The 22,343-nt window shown below is 39.8% G+C and overlaps 1 protein-coding gene across 5 annotated transcripts in view; it reads left to right on the top strand.

Annotated features, from left to right (window-relative positions):
• The first annotated feature begins 4,088 nt into the window (after window positions 1-4,088).
• Window positions 4,089-22,343, top strand: part of adgrb3 (adhesion G protein-coupled receptor B3) — a 201,510-nt gene continuing 183,255 nt past the window's right edge. For 2 of the 5 annotated variants that reach the window (XM_056254890.1, XM_056254887.1), the window contains exons 1-2: window positions 4,093-4,536; window positions 6,301-7,066. In XM_056254890.1, coding sequence (XP_056110865.1) covers window positions 6,316-7,066 — 751 coding nt within the window. In that variant the 5' untranslated portion in view covers window positions 4,093-4,536; window positions 6,301-6,315. Of the gene's footprint in view, window positions 4,537-6,300; window positions 7,067-22,343 lie in introns of all 5 variants that reach the window. The other 3 variants (XM_056254888.1, XM_056254889.1, XM_056254891.1) reach the window with 3 other exon arrangements.

The following is a 22,343-nucleotide window of genomic DNA, read 5'->3' as shown; positions in this document are numbered from 1 at the left end:
GTGTCAGATCCAGAAATCTCTGTCGACTGACGCACCGCATTCTAGTTTGGTCTCAGAGCCGCCTGCTCTCGCTCAGAGCGACGCACGTGCCGGGCCATCTGAACGACGGTCCAGACATACTGTCCAGGAACCTCATCTCCACAGGAGAATGGTCCCTGAACTCACAGACGGTCCAGTTACTGTGGCGACTATTCGGCAGAGCAGAAGTAGACCTCTTCGCGTCAGAAGAGAACGCTCACTGCCCAATATATTTCTCGAAGAGCGAGGACGCGCTAGCCCAGGAATGGCCTCGCCGCCCGCTCTATGCATTCCCTCCGATCGCTCTGTTACCACAGGTAATTCAGAGGATCAGGGACACACGCCACTCGGTGCTCCTCATAGCCCCGCGTTGGGAGAGTCAGAATTGGGTTCCGGAGCTCACGCAGCTGTCACAGACAGCCCCGTGGCCCATCCCAGTCAGAGCAGATCTCCTCTCTCAAGCTCGCGGCACGATCTGGCACCCCCATCCACAGCGCTGGGCGCTGCATGCATGGGTGATCAACGACTATTCGTTGATTTGCCAGAGGGAGTAAGAAACACTGTCATACAGGCTAGAGCACCTTCCACGAGAAGGCTCTATGCGTCTAAATGGTCTGTGTTCTCAAAATGGTGCACCGACAAACAGCTGGACCCACGGTCGTGCGAGGTGCCGTCTTTGCTTGTTTTCCTTCAAGAGATGCTGGACAAGGGCAGGTCCCCCTCCACTCTCAAGGTTTATGTGGCAGCCGTCGCGGCGTTCGCGGAACCCCGACGCGCTCAGTCATTGGGCAAAGACGAGTTAGTCATCCGCTTCCTCAGGGGAGCTAAGAGGATGAACCCTCCGCGGCCCCCGTCGGTTCCGGTTTGGGATCTTTCTATAGTCCTTGAAGCTATGAAAGCACCCCCGTTCGAACCGCTCGAGTCTGTGGATCTGAAATACCTCTCGCTCAAAACCGTTTTCCTGACGGCTCTGTCCTCAGTTAAACGCGTTGGGGATCTTCACGCGCTCTCATCCAGCGCCGCGTGTCTTGAGTTTGGACCGAATGATTCGATTGTCATTCTCAAACCTAGGCATGGCTATGTCCCGAAGGCGATTGGTACCCCGTTCAGGGCTCAGATTATCTCCCTATCGGCTCTGCCTTCATCCGATAGTGAGCGCGATGCCAATCTCCTTTGTCCGGTGCGGGCTCTGAGATTGTACACTACGCGCGCTGCCGCGTTCAGACGCGCTGAGCAGCTTTTCGTGTTGTTTGGGGGGCGCACCAAGGGTCTGGCCGCCTCAAAACAGACACTGTCTAGATGGATAGTGGACGCTATCGCCTCTGCTTACGCATCTAAATGCCTGCCCTGCCCTCTGGGCATCAGGGCGCACTCCACTAGAGGCATGGCCTCATCGTGGGCATGGTCCTGTGGAATTTCCATTCATGACATTTGTGTGGCCGCGGGATGGGCCTCCCCGTCCACTTTTGTCAGGTTTTATAACTTGGAAGTTCCCGCCTTGCAGGCAAAATTACTAGCTGTCTGACGAACAGCTCTCTAAGAAGCTGCATTTCTGGAGGTCCCTCACAACCGGTTCGCCCCTTGTGCTCTCCTGTAATGCTTATACACTTCATGTGCCCGCTCTGCTGGCCCCATACATGCTTATGTGTACACTTCATGAGCCCGCTCTGCGGCCTCTTTGTACATTCACTCCACGTTAAGAAATTCCCCCGGTATATCCCTGGGTTTTTCATGAGTGGATTCGTAGCGCGCACGGCGTTGGCCAGGTGTTCCCGCAGCGTAAGCTAGCTTACGCAATACGAGAGAACCTCTCGTAAGAGAACGAATCGGTTACCTAACGTAACCTCGGTTCTCTCTAGAAGAGGGAACGAGTATTGCGTTCCCGGCCGTGCTTGCGCTACTAGCGTTTCGCTTCACGCTGAAATAAATCAACATATAAGCCTGGGAGAGCGCCTTATATACACCATGGCCACGCCCATTCTGGCGGGTCATGACGCAATGAGCGCGCGGGCGCCTCTCATTGGAAGCGGGTTCAGCCCCGCTCTCCCATAGGCTTAAGCAGTTCTCTCTGAGCGAACCAATGAGCTGCTAGCTAGCCCGCTCTAGGTCTGCCGCAGAGGAACTGCGTTGTGTATGGATACAAAATTATGAAATAATTTTTTGGCTTCAATATCTCAGCAAAGATGAATCTTTCCCGCAGCGTAAGCTAGCTTACGCAATACTCGTTCCCTCTTCTAGAGAGAACCGAGGTTACGTTAGGTAACCGATTCGTTTTTGCGTGCAAATGATACGCACTGTAAACCCCTTGGGTAGGATTAGGGGTGTGGAGTGCGTGTGTATTACACGCCATAAAGTGCGCATCATATGCACGCGTAAACTGCGTATCCATTTGCACGCAAAAACTATTTTTGGCGTATAAATGGTAGACAAATTAAATTCGTGCTGTAGATAGGCATCCATGTGCATCTTGCAAAGGGGATGTTTCGGAAAGTGCTGCGACAAGTTTTTGTGCCATCTAGTGGTTTAGAGGAGAATAAAATAAATGGCGCCGTTTCCGTTTGCCTATGTGCCAAAATGGGGTATCAGATCCAAAGTGGAATTTGATGCCATAGGTCTGAAACTTTTTTTTTTATCCAAAATGAAAATTAATGCTATATATATATATATAATTATTTTTTATATATTTATTATTATTATTATTATTATTCAGTGTGTTTGGTATTTTGGCAAACCATAGGCTAATTGTTTGGCTTCATCCAAAAGAAATCTCCCTAGAATAAAACGTATTTTTTTCATCCAAATGTTTTCCAATGTGTTTTTCAAATGTTAGCCTACAAGTCATTCAAAGTGTGTATATTAGCACTTGTCGCTAAATATTAAAATATATCAATAATATCTAAATATCAATAAGTTATTTAAAAAAAAACTCCTGCCCCAATGGTTAGAGTCAGACTGGTTACATGTTCGATTCTCAATACCGGCAGAAAATAACTGGACTGAGGTGCCCTTGAGCAAGACCCCCAATCGCTCCCCGGGCGCCAAAGCTAAAAAAAAAACTTTGTAAATATTAAAGATGTACACATTTTTCATATCATAAATATTTGTTTTAAAAGTATTTTAGATGATTGACGTTTAGTCATAATTATTCAATCATAATTTGTGCTGACTAACTTTGACAGCATGATCTTTACATTTTAGCAGAAGTTTATAATTCATTTTAAAAATCAGAAATTCCATCATTGTAACTTGAAAGCATTTAATCTAAAGTTTTACCCGGTGATTTTAGAAGTCTATCGAGAGTCTCTGTATATATTAGGCTATATTTGACTGAGATAACCATCATAATATCCTGTTATCGTCACTAATGGATTGCACCCGTGTTCTTTAGAACATCTGTCATTTAATTATTTATTTTTTATAACAAACGCTGGTATCACATTATATTGTATGAAACATATTAACTGTACCTTTGATATTTTGCTGGAAACTAAGGTCTCCATTGTGAATTCAGCCACAGCTGCAAATACAAACCCAAGTGGAAAAACTAATAAAATGATTAATCACCCGTCAAAAAACACCCGTTGCAGTCCCATCAGAATTCGATCCCAAAAGTCATTATGCGTCGATGCATCTCTCAAGTTTAGTTTTCTTGTCTTTAGAAAATTTATATTTTCTCTGTAACTATAGCCAAATACGAGCTTTTCCATCAACACAAATACAATCAGAGGCTACAGTATTTTTTTCTCGATTCCAAAAATCTAATTCTTTATGATGATGCGATAAAGAGAAGATAAAGCAACTTCACGAGTTCCTGTACACATCTCTCAAAATCTCACACAAAAACATAATTCCCAAGGAAACAAGCCGATTATGAATTATTATTCCATTGGATTCGAATAAAATAGTCCGTTCCGTCGCAGAAAAGAAACCGTGTCGTTAGTTCCAGTCCGAGGGACATTCCTCTGCCTTGATTTCAAATAAAAAAAGAGTTTCTATGTTATCCAGGGGAAGGGGGGTGAGATGGTGAGAGACGCAGCTCGAGACGTCCATACGTGCCTTATCTTAGTGGCAGTGACGTGATATTGCAGCTCCAGTCCTGAGGCTCGGCGAGAAAGCGCTTTCCATCTCACTCTACAGCGAGTCAGCAGCATCCTCCATCCGTCAGGGACTGCGCTCTACCTGCTACCCGACCTGGGCATCTCTTGAGGGACGGGTAGACAACGACTAATGATCAGACGAGATTCACAGCATTTTTCGCCCTCGTTCTAGTGTCTGCTCACTTCTGTTGCGCTCTCATCACTTGGTTGCGTTGAGGTGGGAAAAAAGGAACGAGATGATGATGATGATGATGATGATGATCCAGCCTGGAGTCTAATGCATTTTTGCTCATTGACCGTCTTGTTGCTCTAGACTTCATAGGCAATGGGAGATATCGATTCGCAGGGGAGCGACACGTTTAATTTCTAAAGGATGTTTCCAAGTATGTGGGAAAAATAGCCATAGCTTTCAGAGTGCAAGGTAAGACCTGTTTATTATTAGGCTGGTATTGTTATACATAAGTAGATGGATAAATAGGTGGGTTTGTACGATGATGAGAAGGTCCTCGCCCAAGTTTATCCCTCTTCAATGCATAAACGAGTTCAAGATCACATAGTTTATTCTGGTTAATGCAATACAAACTACGTCAATATTTCAGAGGACTCGAACGTTAGGCTACACCAGGGCCAGTGCGAAGTTAAACGATGATCGACGAGTTTCGCAGGAAAATGACATAGAATGGAGTTTGGCGCCGAATGTAGCCTATAGTAAAATCCGTCTTGGTGACCACATTCACGTCTGTATTTCCAAAAAACGGATGATTGACAATCCCACTAGACTTATTGGGCTTCGTAAGAGATGAATATAAATTCGTCGCTGCAGTTTTTATTATTTTATTATTTTAATTTTTTTTATCGCAACATTTCCCCCCTAATTCGTTTATATTAGGCTACTGATCGTGACGCGGCGCGACAAACTGGATCGCTCCTGTCATAGTCAACGAAAAGTGCAAGCGCGCGACGCGACATAGTAGATTGTCAAGTAAAGGAAAAGTAGCGCACTATGTTTGCAATGTGCGCCAATACTGTTTCGTCCTATATAGTCGTGCATAACCTCTGTATATTGCATCGTACGCGTTTTGCTATGCCGTTCAAATAGTGGCGCATTTAAGGCGATTAAATAATAAAAAATAAAGGCTCGGTTTGGTAATGCTGTGACACTGCACACAGCTGCAATGCCTGCAGGATTCATGCAAACAAGACATCGAATAGCTTTTCTCTCCTACTGGATCTCTCTTTCTCTCTCTTTCTCTCTCCACCGCCTTTCTTTCAGACTTCTAGAACATTTAGGAATTCAACACATTATGTTGAGATGCGAATAGCAGATCGTCGCAGAGAGAGAATCACATCAAAATCTAAGTTTGTTTGCCTCATGGAAAGCATAGATTGCATTCAATAAGGGAATTAGATGTTGAATGCAAGGCTGCTTTAATCCTTACATAGATCACGACATCCATACTACCGGATATGATCTCCCTATATATAAAATACGATATAGTAAATGTATGTGGTGTTTTTATTTAGGCTAAGTTGAATAGAAATCACAACTGTGTCTGAGCTGACTGAGATAGGCTATGATTATTTTGCGGTCAGACATGTAGATCACGGCAGAATTGCGACACATTAGGCTACTCTCATCTGAATACATCACGTTTTATGGTGTCAAATATTTGTTTGTTTGTTTGTTTATTGGTGACATGTAATGCCAGCCTTTTTTATTCTTCCAAATGAACGCGTCGCGACTTAATATAACGACCATAAAGCTAATGAATGGCATTGATCACTGTGTCTGACACTGTCACTCATTCAAACACGGTAAAGACCATTCAGTGTCTAATGATCATATTAAATGGTTATTAAATCGCAAAATATTATGTTGTTTTATCTTGCCACAGCAGATGCTCAAAGTTATTACCCCCCCATTTATTAAACACCACAAGGTGGCAATGTTTATCCGAAATGTGTTACATTCCCATGGAAAGAATCATTTGAATCTCTATAAAATCGAGATGGTTGTTTATGATCGAAATTAGGCTGTTCAAACGAACAATGTAGGTAAGTATGTGTTTAACACAAAGCTTAATTGGATAGTTAGGAGATCTTAGACTGAAACTCGTTGACAAAGCATCACTACCCACCTCCATAGGCTGGCAATAAATGTAGTGCATCTCTGTTTCTCTTGCAGGCCAAATGACATAGGATGAAGGCTGTTCGTAATCTGTTGATTTATATATTTTCCACCTATCTCCTGGTTATGTTTGGATATACTGGTGCCCAAGATTTCTGGTGTTCCACGCTAGTGAAAGGAGTTATCTATGGATCTTACTCGATAAATGAAATGTTTCCCAAGAACTTCACAAACTGCACTTGGACGTTGGAGAACCCAGATCCTACCAAATACAGCATCTACCTAAAACTTTACAAACGAGAAATTAGCTGTTCTGAATTCTCTCTGCTGGCTTACCAGTTCGATCACTTCTCCCACGAGAAGATCAACGAGCTGTTGAGGATCAACGAGTCCATTGTGCACCTCTGTGATGACGCCAAGAATATTTATGTCTTTTTGCATTACGACAAAAATTTCGTGCAGCTCCGGCGAGTGTTTCCCTACGACTACAACGGATTGACGACAAAGAAGACGGATGAGGAGGAAAGGTCTGTGGTGGAGTTTGTGGTTTTAAACAAGGCGAGCCCGAGTCAGTTTGGATGTCAGGTGTTATGCACGTGGTTGGAAAACTGCTTGAAAGGAGAGAAAGCTGAATCCTGTGGAATAGTCTATGCTAAATGCACCTGCCCGCAACATTTAGGAGATGGGGAATCTGAGAGCGTGCTGATGCTCAGTAACGTGGTGTTGCCTTTAAACCCCCAAACCGAAGGATGCCTGACTCCTCACGTGCGCTCGGCGCAGGTGTGCAATCTGAGCGCGGAGGTGAGACGACCATCCAAGGAGGGTGAGTATGAACCAGACAGCTGCAGGCCTTTAATGCTGGAGATCATTTCACAGCTTAATTATACCGTGTCTTTATGATGCCCCCTTGTATTCCTCCACCCTTCCACATAAAAGCACACTAAAAACAGTTCACTGTGCTCTGCTACAGATGTCTATGACTTTTTTTTTTTTTTTTTTTTTTTTTTTTACAATTTCTGGGTGTACCGGATAGGAATGTTCTTGCTTGATTTGTTTTGTTCTTTCTTTCATGTTATGTCAGAAGTGTAACACAACCTGGATGGGGATTTATTAATTAACTAATTCATTTTTTTTTTTAAATGTTTTTGGGAACAGGGGTACTAAGTCTAATGTATGTTTACATCATGCCATCTCTTTTATCTTTTAATATAGTAAACACATTTGTCGGTCTTTTTGGAATTCAATTGTGAATCCAAACGGCAATAAAACGCATTCCCAAATACTGTCTTTTGGGAAAGCTTTGGCAGTGAAGAGGGTCAATTGAACTTGCTTTAAGCACCTGACACCATACTTAGCCTTTTGGCCTAAATGAAATTGTTATGCTGCTGTCAGCCTCCATCAATGACAAACGTCTTCTTTTCTTGTCAGTCATCCCTCTGCTGTCCACAGACACTGGCAGCAACAGATTGCCACAAATGCCTTTGAAGGAATTTGCTAGCAATGAACATTTCTGATGATGCATAATGGACTTGCATCGGGGTCACAGATATTAAAGCTAATTAGCATCTGTAACATTTCACAACTGGCACAAGATAGAGATCAACTGGAGGCAGGAATGACCCAGCATACTGTGAAAGGACAACAGCTCACAGAGATTGTTGGCTGAGAATGGATGCTGACAATCTCACTTCAATTTCAGCACAGTGATTCAAAAATAATGAATAATGAGGTGGCGAGAGAGAGAGAGAGAGAGAGAGAGAGAGAGAGGGGGGGGGGGGCATTCCGGTTTCACTTGCTGAAAATAATAACCCCATAGGGAGAAGGTGGCAGCTTTCCCGATCAAGCGGAACATGGTGCTTTGGAATTATCAAGGTTCAGTAGAGTTAAGTAGGCCCCCAATTTCATTTTTCATCCCCCTTTCCAAATGAGCTTTATATTCCATTCCAAACTGTGTCATATTCCATTTATGATCTTGTAGCTGAGAGTGATTTTCATTTTATAATGTTTTAAATATGAATCAAGCTTGAAATGAAGATTAAGCCATTGATTATTTTGTTCCCCAGTTATTGTGTGAGCGTTTTATTACGGCACAGACTCTATAATTAATATTACTCCTTCTGCGTCTATGAATTCTTAAACAGAACTCCCATCATTTCTGTATCAAGTTGTCATTATAGGCACTGGAAAAATAGCTTTACTATTAAAAAGTGATGTTTCACTTACTTTCAGCTATCTGCATGTTTAGAGAAGCTTATATGCACTATTTTTTTTTTTCATCCAAAGATTAGACTGAAAGCTTCTATTTATAGAGTAGAGGCTTTAGTGGATTGCTATCACAGGTTTAAAAGAGCACACAAGCCCCGCTGTAGTGTCAGAATGAAGCTTCTGCCCTCCCGGATGAGCGTCCAATGGGCGTACGCCTTCAAACAGCCACGAAAAAAGAAAAAAAAAAGAAAAAAAAAAAAGATCTGTAAAGAGCGGGTCCAAAATAAATGGTTGTCTTTGATATCCCTCACGCCTGGTTGTGTGCATGGTAACAAAGTGTGGCCTTTGAATGGGACGAGGAGAGGATCACTAAAACAGTTTTTCTGGTCCATTGCACTCTGCAGGATGATATCCAGCAAGGCCAGCAAAAACATGAGCTTGATTATACTTTATGATAACATCGGTGTTTGAAATGCTGCCTTGCTGAGGATGAAAGTAAAGTGTTTTGAAATGTAAAAAACATATTAGACTTGCATAATAGATAATTATGATGCTGGTGCACATTAAATGCACTTGAGCAGGCATTAGCTGATTGCGGTAATATTGCAGTAACGGATTTATGGCGGTGTTGCTGTATTTACACGTTAGGTTTGTTAAACATGGCCTCAAACAGGTTGATATATTTGACTATAACTAACTATAATTTCAATACACCGATCTGAAAACAGCCAAATAGTCATTTGTTTGAGGACACATCTTTGATGTAACTGGGAAAGGCTTTTATACTCTTTTGGAATGTTTGAAACTGTAACATTTTAGAGTTGGAAGCCATTTTCAAAATATGGCATTTTTTGACAAAAGTTTGACAAGAACGTCACTGACATATAAACAGCAGTGAAATCCATCTCATCAGCCTTCATACATTCTAACTAGTGATTTCTGTAGAAATGTCAACCTTGGCCATGAAGCCGCGGCTAGGAAATTGGGATACCAAGGCTAGTTTTGCACCGCAAGGTAGACTATAAAATAGGTTGCCACAATTTATTCACAGCTCCAGCATAACTCGATATGACATGGTTGTCTGATATGACATAAAGGACTTGGGAGTGAAAAAAAATAGCATTTAATGGCTTTGGACTAAGTTGCGCTGAAATGTTGACCATTTGGGGTGAAGATTTTAAGGCATTTAAAGGGGTCATGACATGGACCCCTTTTTTCTTATTTAAATATGTTCACTGAGGTTCTCTTATAATGTTAATAACGATTTTTTGCACAAAAAATAGCTCAGTCCTATAGCTCGTCCTGGGTCGACATTTCATTCAGTAAAATTAGTCAGTTTTGATTCATATGCTGTTTAATGTTGGTGATCACGTAATTCTACATATGCATACGATTAGATTGATATATATATATATATATATATATTTTTTTATTACCGAAACCAGTTGAGTGGAAATCACACCCTGCAGCTAATTTCATTGGTTAAGGTTACAGTGACGGGTAGGTTTAGGGATCAGTGTTTGCTGTAGGAAATCAGTAAAGAGATTGACATGACCAATGAAATCTTTAGAGTTGGCTGCGGGATTTCCGCAGACCTGGTTTGGAAAGAAATAATATGCTATCGCTTGTTTCTGCTTCTTCTTAGCCTGTGTTTTGATCAGGAGATTCAGGACTCTTTCGGAAGATGCCTTATAGCACCCCCTACCGTATAACAGTGAAAACACGGAAAGCCGGAAAATTCTATCAATGGCGGGGAAGCGTTGTCTCACAAATGATGGAAATTTCTCATGTCATAACCCCTTTAATTAATTATTTTTAAAAAATGTCCTCACTCCCAAGTCTTTTATATTGTTGATTGGCCAATGTAACTCATTTTTTACGTGGCGTGGAGTTATTTTTGTACCACAGTCTTGTTATGGATTATCTTTTTAGCAGTGGTCCCCATAGGGCTCCCTGCTTTTGTGTGGTGGCCATATATGGGACATGCGGGCTATCCCACATTCTTATTATCGGCAAGTGGTGTTTTTTCTTTTTATCTCTGCATCATCTTCTCTCCAGGCACAGTGACACTTGATGTGATGGCTCAAAGTCAGACGCTCCGAATTGTGTCGCCTAAATTAGTCACAAATGAAGCCCTGCTGAAGAAGATGAGCAACATCTCGAGGCTGTTTCTCATTACTCTGTCTTTCTCTCCACCGCTCAGACAGCAGTGGCCGTTTGCTCTTTTTGCCTGACCATTTCTGGAGAAGAAACTTGCCTGACTGCACTGCAGGGTCCGGGCCCCTTGCACTCCGATCTGTGGGGGAACTGAACTGTCACTTTGTGCAAACGACCCTTGTCAGGCTCAGGGCTCCAGAGCGTGTTGCGGAGCAGGAAAGGGGGATTCAGCTGATGCTAATGAAGTGCACGTCCACAGTGTGTCAGTTTGTGCTGAGTCATGCACAAGTGATAATATACACCCACTGGAATTTAAAATGTCAGATTTCAGAGAAACGTGAATGGTTACAAATGAGAATGAAGAGCGAGATGATTTATTTAGGATTCTCTGACCTCAGAGTGTTGGGTGGATTGCATCATTGTGCAGATGAATTATTTGAAGACTTTCTTATTGGTGCATTTGCAGAAGAAAAAATGGTCTTAAAACCTTTGGGGTTATTGTTACAATCGAATGAATAATTGAGATATTGACGCCAGCACTGCTTGCTAGTTTAGAAGAGCAAGGCCCCTTTTATTGATGCCAGGGGCCATGGGAACGCTCTGCATCTCCACTGCATAGTGCAGCCTTTTATTCACTTTGGATCAGTAGTCACAGCGCATCATGTTCATCAACATTGTTCCCTCAACTTGGGGGCCATCTTGAATTCTAGTCATTTCTTGAGGGGAGAATGCGTTCATCCATCTTTATTCAAAAATGTTTTTCATTCTTTTTTTTAAATGTCAAATGTAACGGTTGGGCTTGAAGTGTCTTTTGCTTTATGGAAAAAAAAAAGATTTTTATATACCCAGTGTCAAATTCAGTTCACAACTCATTTTACCTTTGCAATAGGATGAAACACGCTACTGTAATATTGTTCAACTTGTTAGGCTAGTAGTTTTATACATTGGGATTACTTTTTTTAGTGGAAGCTCTAAATAATATACCGGTCACACTTTAGTTTAGGGTCCAATTCTCACATATTAACTAACTATTATCTATGACTTTTGCCTCAATAAACTTGTAATTATTGCTTATTAATAGTTAGTGAGGTAGCTGTTAAAGGGATAGTTCACTTTGAAATTAATTTTTGATATGTTTTAGCTTACCTCAAGGGCATCCAAGATGTAGGTGTCTTTGTGTCCGCAGTAGTTTCAATTTTGATATTTTTAGGTCAAACCGTTCTTGTCTGTCAGTCATATAATGCAGGTCTACGGTCACTTCCTCAAAGAGCATGCACAGAGATGTCCAAATTAAAAATGATTTAATGACTCGTAAATGTAAGTACACATTGATGGCCTAAGACACGAAACGAGCGGTTTGTGTGAGAAAACGAACAGTATTTATATCGTTTTTACCTCTTGTAACGCACAGACCGAAGCGCCCGCGCCCTCAGATCACTTGGACGTGCCTGTGGTTACAAGATGTAAAAACGATATAAATACTGTTCGTTTTCTCACACAAACCGCTCGTTTCGTGTCTTAGGCCATCAATGTGTACTTACATTTATGAGTCATTAAATCATGTTTAATTTGGACTTCTCTATGCATGCTCTTTGAGGTGGTGACCATAGACCTGCATTATATGACTGACAGACAAGAGCGGTTTGACCTAAAAATATCAAAATTGAAACTACTACGGAAACAAAGACACCTACATCTTGGATGCCCTTGAGGTAAGCTAAAACATATCAAAAATTCATTTCAAAGTGAACTATCCCTTTAAGTCTATGTGGGTAGGATTAAGGGTTGCAGAATAAGGCATTAATATACAGTAAGTGCTAATAAACAGCCAATATCCTAGCAATATGCATGCTAATAAGCAATGTCAAACAAGTCTGTTTAAAAAGGGAATGCTAGTTATGCATAATTTAACTATATTTTACTGTGAAATTATTTGTATTGCCTTGTTAAATCTACAGTAAGGGTACATTTACATGACAAAAATGTACTAAAAACTGAAACATTTTTTTCGTTTGCGTTTTGTTGCGTACAAATGACGACATGGTCAAAACGATCCCCGACTAAAAACTCTGTATTATGCTGCCAGGCCAGTAGTTGGCGATGTCACTTTGTAATGAAACATTATGCACCTATAGACTGAACACATAATATGCATGCGCATGACATCACTGTTTTTACAAATTCACATTTTTGTAGTTTACACAGAGACGATAATGGTATCGTGCATTTTGAAACCTGTTTTCTAAAGTTTGCATTTTCAGTCCCCTACAACTTTGTAGTTGTGTAAATGAAAGGCCAAAACACATAACACAAAACACATAATGTAAACGGCCCCCCCCCTCTCTCTCTCTCTCTCTCTCTCTCTCTCTCTCTCTCTCTCTCTCTCTCTCTCTCTCTCTAGAGAGAGAGAGAGAGAGGTTTTGTTATGCTGTCAAGACTTGTTTCTTATCTAATGGGAATTATTTGGACTGTGAAAAGTGGGTGTAACATTCCTGAGTAAAGGAGGAAAAAGGTTAGCAAAAAAGTAATAGGGAATAGTGATATCAGCTGAAAAGGAATGTTGTTTCAGAGGCTGAGTAAGTTATTGTATTTTGATACAAGATTACGAAGGCACAAGGAATGTGCATTTAAATAGTAAACAGGAACCATTTGATTTATTTACTGACTTCAAGATTAAGACTCTGATATAGGTAGGAGAGAGTGTTTAGCATACATCCATGAAAATAGCATTTACCAGTAGCCTTCAAACCCTCTGTGGTGCAGGGATTATGTGTTAAGCTCATATCAATCAAACTCATATAAGTACAACTACTTCTTAAGCCTTTTATAATGATGCCTGTGTTAGTTTTTGCAAAGCCAGCAAGAAGAAAAAAGTAATAGGAAGTTGAAACTGCTAACTCTCCAGTGTGTTCAACCTTTAAATGTGATGAATTTGTTCAATTTCTGGATATCACAGGTATGCGACATCAGACAATGGCAAGAACACAAACAAATTAAACCGCTTTATTCATAGATGGATTTGCACTTTTGTGCTTGGGAGGAAGTGGGGGAACACCATGTACTATATCACAAAAATGCAGCATGAATGGTTTTTCATAGGAATCACAAGTCTAATCTCATGGGTATTTGTAGGTATTAATATGTAACTATACATTTTTGGATTTACCCATACAATATGGACATGCTGACAGCATCACAAAGTTAGAAGTATTGACAAACTCTCAATTTGAGTAATATATATTCAGAGAATTTGTTTTAACCCGTTTAAATATGTTACTATTAAATAGGACCGTTTACATGACACAAATTTTTTCCACTAAAAATTGAAAACTTTTTGGATGTTTATTTACACGACAATGATGTTTTGGAACGAGAACTTGTGAAAACGGTGACATCATGCGCATGCGTATTACATGTTCAGTCTATAGGCACGTAGTGTTTATTTACAAAGTGACATTGCCAACTACTGCCCCGACATGCGTAATACAGTGTTTTTAGTCGTTTTCGCGGATACGAGTGAATGGGGATCGTTTTGACAACGTTGTCATTAAAAAACGCGAAAAGAGGAACTTTTCGTTTTTTAGTCCATCGTTGTCATGCAAACAAGCACAAAAAAATCTGTAAAATACTGGCAGCAGTGATGGCAACAATTTACTGTAATTATACAGTATGAACACTCTGATATTGCTTTATAATGTTTTACCGTAAAACAAAATATTGTATTTTCCAGTATTTTTTATTTTACTGTAAAATACTGGCAGCAGAGCAATCCACTGTAATTCTATCATATTAAGACTGTGAAGTTACTCTACAGCCATGCACGGTACATGCAGTACATTTCTGTGATTATTTCAATTCACAATACACTCTAAACATGGCGGGTTAAAAACAACCCAATTTGGGTCATTTTGGTAACACCGCTCTGGGTCTAAAAGGAAACCCCAAAATAGGTTGGAAATCAAAATCACACAGGACATTACTACAGTAAAAACACAGGCAACAGTAAGGGGCTAATACAAAGGTGAACATTTATTTATAAGCAAGGCATTTTAAAATAAACTATGTTTTACAGTGAATCAACGTAATTTTTATCCTCTCAATTTAATGCATATATAATCACTCACTTCACTCTCAAGCATTTTTCCGGCTTGTTCAGTTCCAGCTCATCAGTCACCGTTTGAGTGATTTGGATGTGAGAGAAAACACTCCGACAAAACTCGCCAGTTTTAAAAGAACGGGCTCCCCGCTAAAGTTTGTATCAATGTTTTCTCTTAAGGGATTCAAAGTGTCATGAGTGCCGCCGCAAACACAAACAAGTTTGTTTCAGGTGCCTCTTTCTCAGTTTCATTTCTTCCCGCTCTACACATTCACTGTCCAGTTTTAAAAGAACGCGCTCCTCGCTGCAGTCAGTTTCAAAGTTCCCTCTCCTCTCCGCTTCGATTAGATTTCTTCTGTTTTCCACACATATTCCTGCATGAGCGCCCCGAACATGGATAGGCGAAGACTCCTGCTCAAACTCCATGTGAAACACCCGTGAAACACAGCGCCATTGTGCTATTGCTTCAAATGCACTAGCCCACAATGCATTGCATAGTACAGTTCAAAACCTTAAAACATAAACACAGTAGATTAGTGTTAAAAATGGGCTGTAAATTAACAACTGCTTACCGTGCAAAATATTTCCCAGAATGCAGTGTTTTCTACTTTAGAAAACATTGCATTCTGGGAAATATTTACAGTACTAGTAATAGTACAGTACTACATACTGTTTTAATGGAAAATATGGAGAATTTGGCAGAATTTGGCTCTTGTTTTACAGTGTACCTATAAGTCATAAGGTGCGTTCCATTCGACCGTAAGTGGACTGCGTTGTGGACTTCACAGGGTATTTCGCCATCTTAAGTGAGATTCCAATCCGAAGGGAACGAACATGTTCAGTTCGAAGGGCACTGCACACGGCGTAGGGAATAAGGGAACATCGATACATCACTTCACAGGAAGTAGAGAGTGAAAATCAACCAACTGTCATTGTGCACCGCGTCACCAGTCGGAACTAACCATAGAGCAGAGCCGTTGGAAGAGATTTTAAATTTAAAATTCTAACGGCTCTGAGTTTACGTATGCATTGAGTATTCATAAATATTGTTATTTTTATACAAACTAGAGTATTTATGAACAGTTGGGGTGATGAATGTATCTATAGGCCTATATGATTTTAAATTAGAAAGGAAAGTAAATTAAAAAATTTAATTAAGTTATATCATAATCTGCGCGAGCCTGTTGTTGCCTTTCTTTGATGACGTTGCAGGGCGTTCCAAATGAGTGATTATTGTCAGCGAAGTCCACTTCAACTGATGTACCGTGTTCAGGGAGTAGGGAGCAGTGAACACTGCGTAGGGACCCTGTCAAATGGAACGCACCTAAGATTTTATAGTATAGTTACAGTATAAATTTTATAGATTTTTTTTATAGGCTAAATCAGATTTTAATGAATTCAAGCGTCCATAAACATTTGTACACCTCTGAATTTATTCATATGTACAGATCTTATGTTTTAGCTGATGTGAAGAATGGAAATGTTAGTGAGCCAGAACCAACTTTACATACATATGATTGCTAATGAAATCATGATGGATTGTCTCTTTACACACTTTTAAGGTGTCATGATTCATAAACTTTGTTGGGAATCATGATGAATGCAGTTTTACGGGACTGCAAAAGACACACACACACACACACACACACAAAATATTGAGTCATCCTTTTCTTAAAAAATTATCTTATAAAGCAATAGATATTTTTTTTAGTTTTTTATTTTGTCTTAGCAACAAAGTTGCAAAATTGATCTTAAGTTTACATAGAAAAGGTAAGATACAATATGCATGCTATTATGATTTTTATATGAAAAATGCTTAATGTCTTGTGGTAATCAACATTGTCAACTTAGCTTTACCCGTCCTTAATCCAGAATATCCCTTATAGTTTTGTACAATTTAAAACATCAACTGCATCTATTTCAGAGTGGTTACTTCATTTGACTATATTTAGTACCCAATTCCATAAACGTTTCTAGCTATGCAGCTGCCATCTCTCATTAAAACAGTAAAACGCTCCATATATTGTCAGATTGCCTTGATCTCTCTTGCATATATTTTTTTTTTCTGTTGGATAGAACAGCTGTAAATGGGTGCATATTGAATTCAATTTTAATCTACCGAATTGGGCTACTCTGTGTCACTTTGGAAAACATGTTAGCCATGAGCAAAACTGTTTTGTAATTATTGAGGTTGTACAATCCGCTGTGTTTATAAAGTCAAATCAGGTGGATGGCTGCAATTGATCACGTGGACAAACAAGAAATCCCAAGGCTCCACTTGTGATCTCAAATGTGTATATAAATAAGTAAGTGTAGAAATTCACATTTGCATATTCAGAATGCTGGGAGGCCGGTTTGGCCTGTATAACACGGTTCAGATTAATTATGTGATTTGAGAATATTGAAAAATTTTCAGAATGGCTGCAGACAAAACAAGGATTTTAATTCTAACCGCATCTTCTCTTTCATCACCGTTTTTAATCCATATTGATTGGCATGAAGTAATATTTATGCAAATAACCTGATTTGCATTTCCCAAATCATTTCTTTCTCATTTTTATACCATCTTCTTTGGTAGGCTTGATTCTTTTCTCTGCCACTCACTTACATCCCACTAATGTTTGGCAAGTGCATAGTTGCTGAGATTTCCTGGGAGGTCCCTGACTGCTGAATGACCATATGGTCTGTTACTAGCATCATCATCAAAATTATGCTCTCATGCTGCATAGGAAAATTGATGGCTTCTGATTGGAGGATTACACTTTGAAAGGGTCAATCAAATCAGCTTCCGAGCACAGTGACTGGGGCATCGAAAATGCTGAGAACTGCAAATGAGAAGAAGAACATTTGGGCTGTTTATGATAATTTGTTCACTGTGTTTACATACAGCACTATTTTGCCATTAATTTTGGTCTTTCAGACATAACTTTCCAAGAGCATTTGTAATCTTATCATGGCCTCCAACATATTTAGGCTTTCCTGATTATTCGAAAGTAGTTCAGATCAGAACGATGTCAGATTTTCTCTAGTTGTAGCCTAGGAAGATTATGCTTGTTGTCAAAACATTGATATAAGATTAAAGTTAGGCCATGATTCCGCAGTGACTTTTATCTCTCAGGATTATTTTACTCTGAATTGATTGTCTAGTGGAAATTACTATACAAATGGGCTCCAAAAGTCTGATATACCACATTGAAAACATTTAAAACTGAAAGTTTGTTATCTTGGAATTATTTCACTTTTGTTGTAACAACTATAAATAACTGTTATAACTATACTATATGTAATAACTATGTAATAACTATATCAAATTTAAACTCTTTCCCCGCCATTCTAATGGTTCAGAATTTCATATCTGAACATGCAATATGTCAAAAGAAAGAACAGACCCCCATGCATTCTTGACACTTGAATCTGGGTAAGTTTAATTCAAAAAAAGAAACCCGTTGAGCAAAAAGTTGTGAAAAAAAAAATCTGATTCAGAATGATGATAAAAACATAGATGTAGTCGATCGAGTCCATCAACACCCCCAAATTTTTACAGTCCCACAGCTCGTCCTGGGTTGACATTTCATTCAGTAACATTAGGCAGTTTTGATTCCGATGTTGTTTAATGTTGGTGATCTCGTTATTTAACATATGCATATGTCAGAAGATGCGTAATAGCGCCCTCTACCATATAACAGTGATAATACAGAAAGTCGGAAAATGACGGAAATTTCCGTCTAAGGTCGGGGTTAAAGTTAATACAACAGCACATAAAATTAGACAAAATGCAAAATAGAAGCATTTCCACTAGTGCTCTCAGACTTTTGGACCACTCTACTTGTAATAACTGTATAGTGAGTGAAATTACCATTAACCGCTAATTTTCACACCAATAGTAAGCCAGAATGGCTCTCTGTGGAGTCTTTGTGAGGAGACTTTCTCCTGTGACACATTAGGCTGAAATGTTTTCAAACACTCATTGATTCATTATGCTTTGGGCTGACCCTGTTCAGTGGCCATGCTGACCTAGCGTTCGTCACTGTCTGATTAGAAGGGAATGCAGATAACGACGAGCACTGAACCTGCAGAAATAAACATTTGCATACATGTTCTCAATTAAAGTATTCCCTGATTGGAACCTGTGAGGTCATATCATTTGTATCCTGGTGAAATAATTACCACAGCACTGCATTTAATGTCTGCACTACTAGTTGCAGAAAACTGAATTTAAATTGCTGTTTTTAAATCAGTTTTCCCATACACTCCCCACCAGTGTTGCCAGACGTACTATAATTATCGTATTTGTACGATAATTTTGATCTCTGTACGATGTACGATCAATAATGAAAAAAATCCCATAATGTACGATAATTCTGAATTTTGTGACACTTCAAATGATAGTCATTGAAATCATAGGGCTTCTAGTTGATCTAGCTGTGGTTCCAATGTCTACCGTCATGATTGTGAGGAGAACGTGAACGTGGTGTTACGCATTTCTTCCATCAGATCTAACGTTACGTCTTCTCGGCCAATCATCGTGGAGAATGACTCTCACGAGGACAAGTTAAAGTTCCTTCGGCGGGGCTTAGATCAGTTGTTTTCAATCTAAGGTCGATAGTTTAGCAATAAAGTAATTTGCAGGTCAGGTCAAAAAATTGTTGGTCTAGATAAATAGCTGTATTCTGTATGTTTAACTCGTGTACGATAATTTTGAGCTTGATACTTGGACATTTTCAATCTGGCAACACTGCTCCCCATTGTGTACTATTAGTCAGGCAAATAGCACCCTCACCAAAACTAACACCATTGACTGAGACAGCGTTGTAATGATACGAGGTTGCAGTTTTTGCAAATGCAGTTTTGTAAGGAATTGAGATATTGTGTGTTGGTGCTGTTGAAGTGAGATTACCTTTTAAAATGGCAGGCACGTGTGAAATTACTCATTATCCCAAATTACTATTTTGTCACAGAAATTATGATGATGGTCCATTGAGCTTTACAAACTGTCACGGGTTGTTTTGGTTTGTGTCATGTGTTCAGGTTTCATGTTCTTGTCTCATGTCTGTCATGTTTCCTGCTGTCATGTGATTCCCTGTTATAGTCATGTGATCCTGCCATGTGTTTCCCATGTGATTGTGTCATGTTATCATTGGTTCTTTGTGTCATTGTGCACAGGTGTCCCTTGTCTTGTCATTAGTCCTTGTATATTTAAGCCCTCATGTTTGCCTTGGTACTTGGTCAAGTATTGCTTCTGGTAACCACTGTTGGAAAGTTTATGTTCATTTATGTTCACTTTTAAGTCTTGAGTTTCATGCCACGCCTTTGTTTTATGTTTGATCTTGTTTTGTGCGAATAAACTGCACTTGGGTTCTACAAACGTGCCTTCAGTGGACTCCATGTTACACAAACACAATGGTCAGTGATATTTCTTGTCTTCCTATCCTCATAACAATGATTTGTTATTTCTGTGTGGAAAAACTGCATTGGTAGTTACTTTATTGACATCTGATCTGAAAGTGGGTGGAGCAAAATTGCAGACAATAATTGCCCTGAGTTTTGTGTTATTTCAATTATTAAAACTTTTAAGGGCTTCTCAGCATGGCAGAAATTAAGCCCATATTTTTAAAGGCTGATGATTAATCCTCCATTAATATTCATTTACCTCTATTTATCTCAAACAGAAATAATGAGCACATCCTCCATTTCACATTACTGGGGATTTTTGTTCTTTGGCATCTCTTGGGAAGCCGCTCTGCATCTATTTGGCACAGTTACAGCAAGTCATTCGTAGAGAAGCTCAAATTTGTCTTTGTGGCTAACAATGGTCTGCTCAAGGCACTGATTCTGTTCATGCACTTTTAAAGTGTAATACAGTGCAAGGTTATTTAGCTGATCAAAACATTTGGTCGCTCGAGCCAGTTCAACATGCGTTTGATTCCGATTTTATGTGAATAGCTTACAATAAGTCGTTCCAAGTGTGAAATGAGCTGAACTTATTTGTACGGACAGTGGATGGGTTTGAGCCTTTAGCTGGATAATTCATGGCTGCCTCAGACACTTTGTAATGATAATAGTGACATCCGCCGGGTGCTGATATCATTCTGAAGGAAAGTTTTTGTCATGCACCGAGAAAATAACTTGAACAAGAGGATTTATGGAATGCGGCTATGCTTCCTGTTGAAAATTTAAGACATTTTCTCTGTAGAAATATGATTACTAAACAAGCATTGTTTTTCTCTCTTCAAAGCAGAAATTCATTGTGTGTGTGTGTGTCTGTGTGTGTTTCTTTGTGGATGTATTTACTGGGCAATCAGTATGGCTCATTTAAAGGTGAACTAAGTAACTTTTTTTACCTTAACCGAACAGCTTTGGAGTCATTGTAATGTTAATATTACTGATTTCGTGTTGAATGGTGGTCGTCTCGCACCCCCCTGGTGCCTGTGAGCCGCAAAACCACCCTTGTAACTTTGGGCCGGCGAGCCAGTGTTAGGAAGTATCGTGTGATATCAGGTCTCACGAGGTAACGAATTGCTTTACGGCAAAAAACAGATCTGTTAAAATGAGCATCAAACAGAAATAACCCGGCGCCGTATACATGTTGTAGGTCGCGCTCAGCTCTTAAAGGGGCCATACCTTATTTCCACTCGTTACAGCGTCCATCCTACTGAACAGGTACCGGTGTACAGGCGGAGGGGATCCGGCCGTGAGTGCGAGCCATCTCTGCGTGAGTGCTATTCACGACAGTACAAGTACTCCACAGCGACTCTAGGGGTCGCTGTTTGACAAAAACGCAATTCCTACTTAGTGCTGCTTTAATTATCATTCAACTTAATTATGAGCTGCTTAAATTATATTATATTACATTATTTACTATAAATTTACTGTAACATGCATTTTGAAAATAATAATTTGGCATAGCAGCCCCTATATTGTCACTACTACGACTACTATGGAGGAACATATTTTTCCCCCTCAAAATCACCCACATAGTTCAATATATAAAAGAAGCAAAATATAACACTAAAACCACTCATTCATCTTTTGTGTTAATGCCTAATGTGCTAGTGTTATTGAATGCAGTTACTGAATCGATCAAAAGGTCTGAATCGACACAATTTGTTTTTTTCATGTTTAGTTGTTGCATCTGGTTGTATTTCATTTTGTTTTTCTTCAGGACGAGGTGATGAGTTAATACACTACATCAAAGCAAGAGCCAAGTGTGGTTGTGTTCACGTTGTCCTTCATACATCAAACACAGTGTCACATGAATATGTGCTGCCTGTAATGTGTCTCTGAAGATACAGTGGCTTGTTTGTAGCAAATCCAATCCTCAAGCACTTGCGTTTACTGTTATTTTAACACCTGTGCCATTTCCGAGAGAAATTAGCTGAAATACTCGCAGCATGCCTTGGAAATCCATGTTTTATGCCTTGCTTAAAACTATACAGTTTTCTTCAGTCTCACCCATGTACATTGTCATTCATCCAAAACACTATGCATATTCAAACATTGTAACTTTTCTTTGCAGATATTATACTTTCAGATCACTATCTTGTTCCAATGTCACAATTGCACATCATAGCATTGCAATTACAGTGAGCATAAAAGTGGCTTTTCCATTAACATCTAACCTGTATTCAAACCAAATGAGACT

The sequence above is a fragment of the Rhinichthys klamathensis genome, unplaced genomic scaffold, assembly GCF_029890125.1.
Source record: "Rhinichthys klamathensis goyatoka isolate OS25496 unplaced genomic scaffold, OSU_Roscu_1.1 h1tg000115l_1, whole genome shotgun sequence".
Lineage (NCBI taxonomy): Eukaryota > Metazoa > Chordata > Actinopteri > Cypriniformes > Leuciscidae > Rhinichthys > Rhinichthys klamathensis.
This window is presented reverse-complemented; position numbering and strand designations above follow the sequence as displayed.